Source organism: Drosophila suzukii, chromosome 2R (genome assembly GCF_043229965.1).
Source record: "Drosophila suzukii chromosome 2R, CBGP_Dsuzu_IsoJpt1.0, whole genome shotgun sequence".
In the NCBI taxonomy this organism is placed as follows: domain Eukaryota; kingdom Metazoa; phylum Arthropoda; class Insecta; order Diptera; family Drosophilidae; genus Drosophila; species Drosophila suzukii.
Window position 1 is genome coordinate 14,113,982 of NC_092081.1, and position 10,240 is coordinate 14,124,221.

At 43.5% G+C, this 10,240-nt stretch overlaps 3 protein-coding genes across 3 annotated transcripts; 2 read left to right on the top strand and 1 right to left on the bottom strand.

Moving 5' to 3' along the window:
* Positions 1 to 31: 31 nt before the first annotated feature.
* On the top strand, positions 32 to 2,172 carry RpS16 (ribosomal protein S16). Its single transcript, XM_017072363.4, has 5 exons — positions 32 to 144; positions 222 to 263; positions 485 to 616; positions 1,062 to 1,176; positions 1,927 to 2,172. Exons 1-5 carry the CDS (start codon positions 133 to 135, stop codon positions 2,070 to 2,072), a joined length of 447 nt encoding a protein of 148 aa, XP_016927852.1. The 5' UTR covers positions 32 to 132; the 3' UTR covers positions 2,073 to 2,172.
* An 819-nt stretch (positions 2,173 to 2,991) lies between these two features.
* Positions 2,992 to 3,983, top strand: Vps20 (vacuolar protein sorting 20). Its single transcript, XM_017075135.4, has 3 exons — positions 2,992 to 3,151; positions 3,217 to 3,326; positions 3,393 to 3,983. The coding sequence occupies exons 1-3, from the start codon at positions 3,077 to 3,079 to the stop codon at positions 3,856 to 3,858; spliced, it is 651 nt and encodes a 216-aa protein (XP_016930624.3). The 5' UTR covers positions 2,992 to 3,076; the 3' UTR covers positions 3,859 to 3,983.
* tous (testes of unusual size) lies at positions 3,882 to 8,567 on the bottom strand. The gene is made up of 5 exons (XM_017075134.4): positions 8,233 to 8,567; positions 8,090 to 8,173; positions 6,617 to 7,542; positions 6,388 to 6,557; positions 3,882 to 6,133 (listed from the first exon to the last, which is right to left on the bottom strand). The coding sequence occupies exons 1-5, from the start codon at positions 8,415 to 8,417 to the stop codon at positions 3,995 to 3,997; spliced, it is 3,504 nt and encodes a 1,167-aa protein (XP_016930623.2). The 5' UTR covers positions 8,418 to 8,567; the 3' UTR covers positions 3,882 to 3,994.
* Between the last annotated feature and the right edge of the window lie 1,673 nt (positions 8,568 to 10,240).

The window sequence follows — 10,240 nt, forward strand, 5'->3', positions numbered from 1 at the left end:
CGTTTTAAAACACTACCCAGCAGGTGTCGCTTTTTAGTATTTTCTGTTTGACAGTTGCGCGATAGTCGAAAACCGGTCACTCTAACTGTCAACGCGATTTCCGCTCTTTTCCTACCCAACTCGCGGAGCAAAATGCAGCAGAAGGTATTTGTGCCTGTGAAAAAATAGATAATTCGTGTCTAACTAATGCCTAAAATGTTGCAAATTTTTGTATTTTGCAGCGCAGAGAACCCGTGCAGGCTGTCCAGGTCTTCGGACGCAAGGTGTGTGTGAATTAAACCGCAAAAATCCATAAAAATTTTCGTACGACACGTGCAGACAGAAAACTCGCGTCTTTCGGCGGCGGCTAAATTTTGGGGCTGCCGCCTCATCGCAGAGGTTATGTTTGTGTGTGTGCCTGTGCGAGGATTTTGACCTGGTATTTGGATTTCAACAGGACTCTTCTTGGATCGTATAGTAATGCCGGGAATCTTTGTAATTGCAGAAAACCGCCACCGCCGTCGCTTACTGCAAGCGTGGCAACGGCCTCCTGAAGGTGAACGGTCGTCCTCTGGAGCAGATTGAACCCAAGGTTCTGCAATACAAACTGCAGGAGCCCCTTCTGTTGCTCGGCAAGGTATGTTAGGCGAGAGAAGTCTTGAAAAGCCAGGTTTCCGTTTCCATAACTCATTCACACAGCGTTCAAGGTAACCCCAGAATTGTTTTGGGACAAAGTATGTCATCTTTGTTATACGCTAAAAAAGGATTACTAAGTTAAGAAGTGAACTACCAAGAGTTTTTCTTGTTTTAAAGACATTTTAGTTGCATACACTTTAAATCCTTAATCCTTGTAAAGGAAAAATCTTAAAAAATCACAATTCTATACACCTAAGATCAATATATTACATTATATGTAGTTGAAAACGGAAGCTTGGCTTGTAGAACCAAAATGATGATAACATTTATCCCGAATTCGAAGCCAAATGAGATTACTTTTTGTTTCTGATCAAAGCCAAACAAAAAGCGAATTTATAGCCTCTTGTAAATCTCTATTAATCCACATCCCAATTTATATATTCCAGGAGAAATTCGCCGGCGTCGACATCCGCGTGCGCGTCAGCGGTGGTGGTCATGTAGCCCAGATCTACGCCATCCGCCAGGCCATTTCCAAGGCCCTCGTTGCCTTCTACCAGAAATGTAAGTGTCAATTAAAAAACAATTTGGAAACAAGCTGCAAATATTTTGATAGACCCTAAAGTGTACACCAATCCATAGACGTCTTTCTCCAGATTTTTGTTGGAATTGATAAGCATTTTCCTTCGAATCATTATTGAAAGGCAGATTAACCTTTATTATGAGCATATACCAACCACGCTGCAAGATTATTGTGCAGATTGGGTGATGCTTCAGGAACATTTTGGACTTAACAACCTTTTTCCAGATTTTTGTTGGAATTATTAGCATTTTCCCTCGAATCATTATTGAAAGGTAGATTAAATTATGAGCATATACCAACCACGCTGCAAGATTATTGTGCAGATTGGGTGATGCTTCAGAAACATTTAAGCGTTTATAGAATTCTCAGCCCCTTTTTCCAGATTTTTGTTGGAATTATAAGCATTTTCCCTCGAATCATTATTGAAAGGCAGATTAAATTATGAGCATATACCAACCAAGCTGTAAGATTATTGTACAGATTGGGTGATGCTTCAGGAACATTAAGGCCCTTTTAGAATCCATAGCACCTTCTCCCAGATTTTTGTTGGAACTCAACAGTGTCCAGGAAAAGACTCGAGCAGGGAGATTAAGTGAATGTCGCAATCAAAGAGAGCGATCGGCATATTTGACCATTGCTATTTGAGGCTTCATCGACACTTGTGACCAAATTATTGTAGAATATTATTTTGAATGGCATGGTACTAAATCTTTGAATTTCCTTTTTTGCAGACGTCGATGAGGCCTCCAAGAAGGAGATCAAGGACATTCTGGTTCAGTACGACAGAACCCTGCTGGTCGGCGATCCGCGTCGCTGCGAGCCCAAGAAATTCGGCGGTCCAGGTGCCCGTGCTCGCTACCAGAAGTCGTACCGTTAAACTACTCTGTCTGGTTTTCAATTTGGATTAGAGCTATTTTTTACAATTTGAAAATGGTTTGCACGCAAGTGCGAATAAAACGGAATAATTAACTGTACAATCGAGTGGTATTGTTGCATTAGTGGGTGGAATAAAAAAGGCGGTAGAATTACATTCTATATTTATTTATTGTACTCTGTTACCAAAAGTTTAAAACTTAAGGTACAGGGAGGAATCGGCCATAGTTGCTAAGATTTTCGGCCGGACTAAATTGTTATTACAGGTTTACTTAATAACTAGATTTTTACATATGAATGAGAAGAGAAGGAGATTAACAATTTAAATTAGTTGAAGCGGGATAGCTGATTTAAGAAAGTTAAGGATTTGCTGAAGATTTTCAAATGAAGGGTTAATTAAAAGATCAGATAGTTTTATATTTGAGTTACTTGGGCTATGTGTACATACTATATATTTTACTGATTTTGATAGATAAGTAGGAATTTCTGGAACTTATATAGTAAACTAGTAAGAATCTGCACTTTAAAGAAAAGTAAAAAATAATGCTTACTTGTAAAATATAAGTAACAAGAATAGGGACTTACAATTACTAAAGATACGGTCGGACGAGGAAAAATAATTATAATCAAATTACTAATTCCATAATATTGTTTTGGGGTTCATGTCTCCGCTAGTGTTTTGAAATATTTATTTCGGAAACCTTTTTCGTTATTCCAACAACGTCCACACTGCAGTGTTGCCATCTCCTTTTCCCAAATTATTAATATATAGCTAAAAATATGTGACTTTTAATTAAATGTAGCTGAAAACTGATAAAACAATGAAGACATTTGCATAACTTACATTTTAGTTTGTTACAATTAGTTTTTTTTCTGAACAGAAACATTTTCCACTGTTAAAACGCAAAAGCAAAATTGTTAATGGCCATACATTTTCCAAAAATTTCCCGCCGTTGGCCTGCTTGGCTACAAAATAGCCGAATTGGCAGCACTGCCTCGTAGTTAGTCATGGGAGCTTTGTTTGGAAAAAGTAGCAAAAAGACGGCTCCTAGCCGGATTACCGACCAGGACAAGGCGGTGCTGGTGAGTTGGTGGTCACCACGTCACCCGGAAGTCTCCTTAAGCCCCATCCTATTTTCCCATTGCAGCAATTGAAGCAACAGAGGGATCGCCTCAAGCAGTACCAAAAACGCATCGAAACGCAGTTGGAAAATGATCGACTTATGGCCAGGAAGTGCCTGCAGCAGGGTCGCAAGGAGTACGTATAATACTGGAACTATTTGGACTATACAGATTCCCCTCACTCTACGTGATTCCTTTTTAGCCGGGCCAAACTGCTGCTGCGCAAAAAGAAGTACCAGGAGAGCCTGCTTATCAATGCCGACAAGCAGCTGGAGAACCTGGAGAAGTTGGCCGCAGACCTGGAGTTCGCCCAGGTGGAGATGAAGGTGCTGGACGGCCTCAAGGCCGGAAATGCAGCCCTTAAGAAGGTGCACGACATGCTGGACATCGACGAGGTGGAACGAATCATGGACGAAACACGCGAGGGCATCGAAAAGCAGCAGGAAATTGACGCCATACTGACGGATGTGCTGACCACGCAGGACGAGGAGGATGTGCTGGCCGAATTGGATGCCCTCGAGGCGGAGGAAGAGCAGCAGAAGGGCGTTCAGCTGCCCGAGGTGCCCACCGAGGATCTGCCGACTCCCGCCGAAAGCGAATCCGTCGAGGAGCCGGAGAAGACCAAAGCAATCAGCAGCAAGCCCAAGAAAGTCCTGGTTGAGGCCTAGAACGTAAAGTAACACGAAACCAATGCCATTTTTGTATGTATATATTTGCCGTTTAACTAAATTTTTCGATAAGTCCAATGTGAAATACATAATTTAATAGACTATGCTTTCCTAGCGAAAACGAAGAGATTCCTTTCTACTTATAATTAGACAACTTTGTCGACCGGCGCAAGTCCTCCTTGACCTTGCTGCGCAGCATCTTGTTCGTCTCATTCAACTTCTCGATCTCCTCGATCAGGATCACGTTCTCCTTGAACAGCTTGTCGTACTTCCTCTGCACGGACTTGTCCTCGGCCACCGACTTGTATCGGTCCAGGACATTCTCGATCTGCCTGCGCTGCCGCATAAACTCATCCCTGACCTCCGCGTCCAGAGTGACGAATCGCTTGAGCTCATCATCGGAGGCGTGCTTGCGGAAGAGCTCCTTGACGGCTTTCTTGAGGCCCTCGGCCGTGTTGATCTCCCCGGCCACGTAGTAAATGTCCGAGCAGATGGCATGCAGACACTCCCGGGAGGCCTTCGCCCGATGTCGCTCCGTCCGGAGCTCGGCCACATTGCTGAGGTACTTATCCCTCATCTCCTTCAACTGCAACTCCAGCTGCACGTTGTTCTGGTTGAGACCTTCCAGTTCCGCCTCCATCTCGATGATGTGCTTTCGCTTGTCGTTGATCTGGAACTCACGCGGCTCAATCTGCGCCTTCAGCTCGGCGATCTTGTGGCCCAGCACCTGCTTGTACTTGTCCAGTTCCTGGTTCTTGTGCAGCAGATCCTGGATGCGCTTCTCCTTGCCGTTGATGGCGTAGTCGCGATCGGCAATATCCTTTTGCAGATCCTCAATGTTGCGCATCTGCTTCTGAATGTTGCGCTGAGACTTATAGTGCTCCTCCTTGAGAATCTCCACCTCTTCAAGGAGATTATCGATCTCCCGGCTCTGCGACTCGAACTTCTTTTGCAGAACCCCCGCCTTGCCTCGCCACATTTGGGTCTCATTTCGCTCGGTGGTCAGTTTGTTTTCGTATTCCGTTTGTGTGGAGACCATGTTGCGGTCGTTCTCCAGCTCCACCTCGTGGCAGTACTCAATGAACTCGGCCTTCTTGTCCTGCATCTCCTTCATCAGGTCGCGGATGAGTTCCTTGCGCTCGTTCAGCTGCTGCTTGTAGTTGTTCTCCAGGGCTTCCACCGTATCCTGCAGCGTGCCCGTGGAGTTCTTCAGCTTGTCCTCGTAGCTCTCGCGCAGCTCCAGCATATTCTCCCGCAGATTGGTGAACTTCTGGTATTCGATCAGCATCCTCTCCGAGTACTGAGTGGCCAGAGTGTCCAGCTGAACGCGGTGATCTTCCCGAATTGAGTTAATCTGGAATGTGATATGGTTCATCTCCTCCGTGTGCCTGGCCTCGATCTCGTTGTTCAATTCCTTCAGCTCCTCCAGCGCCGAGCAGTAGCTCCTGTGCACCTCCTGCAGTTGCTGGCCGTCAAAGATCTCGTTCTGGCTCAACTGATACTGGAACTCCTCCGCCTGCTGCTTCAATCGCAGCTCCAGATTGGCAATCTGCTCGATTTTATCGTTGAGCTGACTGCGAGGTATCAGGACTTCCTGGCTGCGCATCAGATCCTGATCCATATAGGACACCTTGCCCTCGATATTGTCCATCGCCCAAATGGCCAGGGTTCCCTTGCTGGAGATGGCAAACAATAGACTGCCATCGTAGGAGAAGCGCAGCTTGTTGACTGGCCCATCGAAGAACCGGAAGTTGGTAAAGGTTCCTCCTCCGGCCTCCAGAAAGGGCAGTTGCATATTGAAAAGGTTCCCCTCATGATCAGCCACGAACATTATCAAGTCAGATCTGGCCAGGCAAATGTCGGAAACGGATCCCTTTGTCCTCGACGGTATCGTTATCTCCCTCACCAGCGTGGAGTCCTGGAACTCACGGATCGTACCGAAGCTAGTTCCCGCAAAGATCGTCATGGGATCATTGGTACTGCAGGAGATGGTAACGTATTCAGTGCCCTTCTGGACGATCTCCTGCAGTCGGGCTCCCGTCTCAATGTCCCACAGATAGATGGCACCCTCCGCTCCGCCGGAGATCAGGTACTTGTCGGTCCGCGACCAGGCCACTGAGAGGACAGTGCCGTTGTGGCCCTTCAGATTGATCAGCACGTCCAGCTTGTATACGGAGGTGACGGCTATGTTGTTGTCATAGGCGGCGGCCATCAGGTGACCGAAATTGGAGTAACGCACCGCATTGCAGTGGGGAAAATTGTACGTCTTGACAATCTGTGGAAAGGAATATTAATATTTAAATTCTAAAAAATTGGATATTTATCTCTATAATATTCTATAGAAAGAAAAAAATTTGAAACTGGATCCTAATTTAAAGAATATAAATATAAAGAATATAATCAGACTTAATCCGACTTTTACTTGATTGACAAGATTCGATAGGTCTAAACCTACTCCATCAACACATTAAGGTTATAAAGAGCTGGTAACTTATAGTATTAAAATTAAACAATAAATAGAAAACTCACATTCAAATCATCCATAAAGATCTGGGTGATACGCAACTGATCCGAAAAGCCAATGGCCGCCATCTGACCAGTTAAACTCAGCTCCACAATGTTGACATCCACTTGGAATTTGCGCACCAGCTCAACGAGTGCCGTTTCATAGTTCCAGATTCGGATGGTCTGATCCCTGGCTAATTTATTATTTTAAATAGGATCCAGAAGAGATAAGAACATCCTAGTTTCTACTCACAGGCTGTCATGATAATTGGTTTCCAGGCGCACACAGATATGGCGATGATCTCTCCCGTGTGGATAAGGACTCCAAGAGGTTCAAACTTAAGCTGCTTGGTTTTCAAGGTCTCGGGAACTATAAGAATGCCCACATATATTTGACAGTGGGACGTGGTCACTATCACAGTTTCCTGTTTGTGATCGATGGCCAGGTTTCGGATTTGGTACATATGCTCTGCATACAGATTCGTGGGCACCGTCAGGATGGTTTTTCTCTCGAACTTAAACTTGGAAACGCGCTCGAAGACAAAGGCCCGATTGAAAATGATGTAGGCGAATCCCTTGGGAAAGGCGGTCATGCAGAGGACTCTCCTGTCTGGAAGACTAACAGCTTGGGTGGGCAGGAATCGTTGATCCTGCAACTCCTTGTCCCGATCGAAAACCTCCTGGTCGATCATCAAGTCCACGGTATCCGCATCACTCGCCTTTTGCGCCAGTTTCTGCTCGCCATTCTCCACCAGGATTAGCTGATCATCTGACGTGCCCACCATCAAAAGATCCAGCGAGAGAAAGGCCATCGAGGTGACTCTGTATTTGACCTTCAGATTATTGCTAATACTAAATCCTCGCTCCGATTTACTCATCAGCAACAAAGTGCGTTCCCCGCCGACGGCCAAGAAGCTGCAATCATTCGGATTGCCAGCAATGCACTCGGCTCCTCCATGTGATCCTGGTATTGTGGCTCTTCCTTCAATCACTGTGCTGGTCTTATCCAGCACCAACATGATGAGGGTTTCCTCCGGCGGACGGGTGATCAAGGCCACCGACCTTGAGTCGTTGGTGAAGATCATCTGCTGGATCTCCGCATTGCGATGGTTGCTTGGAAGCTCCAGGTGACGGCGCTTCTTCAGGGTGGCCAGTTCATAGATGGATATGTACCGCCCACTAATAAGGAGTTTAAGAATAGTCATTTAAAGGAACCAACTTGGCTTAGATCGATTTGTGAGGTAACGATTTTCAGACCTATTAAAACAATATCTTTCAGTAGTAAACTAATGTTGGGGTTGGGGTTCTTGAACGTCATAATAGAAAATACATCGTTAATTTTTTAGTAGTACCTATTATGAATAATATAACTTTTAAACGGGATTTCTAGCCAAAGGTCTCGTAGCTAGTCATATATAACACAAGTTTAGTTATTATATATCTTTAGTAAGCTGAAGTAAGCAACTACATAAACTGGTGGGGTTTCTTGTACGTCATATTGGAAAATATATCATTGATAGATAGTATTAGTAATATATCTTTTAAAGGGGATATCTAGCCAAGGGTATCGTAGCAAGTCATATATCTTATAAGAAAGTTAAGTTATTATATAATAATAATTAGGAAAGGGGATTATACTCCCACTTTACATTTAATAAACTCATGCCCTAAGAACACCTTTCCCTTTTATGTATCAAGCATTATGTTAAATTCCTTTACATCTTACTTCTTTGAGTGCCTTTCAAGCACCGCCAGCAGCTTTCGATGCGAACTTATGGCTATCACTTCGGGTCTCGTATCCTCGGGTAATCTGCAGGATTGTAAAGAATATATAATACATTTAACCTACAAATAGCCACAAGAACTAACCGTAGAAACCTCTGCTTGTTTTGAACGTAGTCGTGGAACGCCAGAACACCCTCCACCGGATAGATGACTTCCTTGGTAAGGTTGAAATGGATGTTGCCAATCACGTCCGACCGCAGTCCGTAGATAAGCCGTGGCCTTATCGTCACCGTGCTGTTGGTCAGCGAGGGTCTCTTCACCTCATCCATCCTTACTGAGTTTTATACAAAATATATGCACTGCGGTCGGGATAACAATTTTAGCTGGCAGACAGACAAATGGGAGGAACTGAAATTCGATCAAACAACCGGGGGTAAATCGTCAGGGAAGTCTCTGCCAGCGACAGCAAACTCCATGGCATCCAGGAAGTGAGAGCCTAACAACACCAAGTTTTTGGGTCTGAGTAATGCAGATTCTATTCCAATCTTAACTGAGCCGCGAGCGTCCATGAATAAGTAATTAAATGCCGCTAAGTATGCTTTTAATTTAAACCCCGGGATGACAAGGGAATGAGGAGTGGCGAAAGCTAAGCGCTTGGTAAAAGCAACATTGAAATTTCCTCCGAAATTGGCGCTCGTTTCCTGGCCAACAAAAACAAAGGCCACTCCGTCGCACTTGAACTCTTCCAATGCGCTTTTCCGCTGAATATGGGTATGTCTGTCAATCTGCCAGTCAGTCAGTCAGTCAGTTAGTCAGTTAGGTCCCCAAATATTGTGCCATCCCCCAAAATCCACTAAAATCGTATCCTTGTTACAGCGAACACGACCTAACGCAAGGAATTGCTGCTCGGCCTCTCTTCAACTCAAGCACTCTTAAAATGGGTGGAAAGCTTTTGTGTCCACAATCCTACAAGTTGGAGATGCCGAAAATGGTCTAAGGGTAAGCTCATTGGGGAATATTTCGAGATGGGGAATATTTCGGAAGGGGGAATAACTTGATTAATGGTTCTCTTTTCAGACAACACCATTTTATTGCGTATAAAATATTTAATTGGAGCACCGCCATATGAGGAATTTACAGATGTTACTAGTGCGTAGTTGTAGAAATGAGATATATTAGTCTGTATTAAAAGAAGTGTAAGAGTATAAGAAGTTATAGGAGATATATGATTAATGATATAATGATTAATTCAAAAACCGCCACACCAATTAATCGAAGATCTAAATATATTATTTTTATAAAGATATTTATTTTATACAATTGATTCCATTCATTTATATATCTTGTTCATATTTATTTTATTTAAATTATTTAAAAACCTTATGGATATAACATTATAGTTAATTACATTATACCATTCAACTACCATATCTTACAAATATCAATCCTTTAGTTCAAAACCTTCAATTTATTTAATATAATTAAAAATATATTTCATCTTGTAAAACCATACGGTGGCTTTAATTTATTAAAAACTTTAAAACCAACATTACCAGGCCCTGTATGATCTGGGTTAGATTAGCAACATCTAAAAAAAGTTCATACCGATTCCAAATTATTAAATAAAAAATGTAAGGAATTACACTCTGGATCAACAACTATGCTATATACTAAAAATTAATTAATTTATTTATTATTCTTATTAAATATAACCGAGGGTTAAATAAAATCGTTAATCATAATTACTTCCTTCCTTCTATGTATCCATTAAATAGCTAAATGTGCATTTCCATTTCTTCCATAGCTGGCATGAAAAGCTTTCGCTCTCTCTCGGCATTTCGGTTCAGTTTCGTTTTCATTTCGGAATGTCCATTTCAGTAGTAGTTTTCGCGTCGGCCGCAGCACAACGAGCAAACGGAAACCGGAAACGGAAGTGGAAAAGGCAGTGGCTACACAGCACAGTTTATCGGGCAGAGAACCGAAAGCAGACAGCCGACAACTGAGAACTGAGCGCAGTGAAGTGTTTGTTTTCGGCGTTATCAGTGGATGCACGCGTTTCCAGCTCTGATTGTTGGGATCAGGATAGGGTTTGGGGCTCCCATTCGGAACAAAATTCAGGACCCGGAGGGACGGAGGAGGCGGCGAGCCGGAG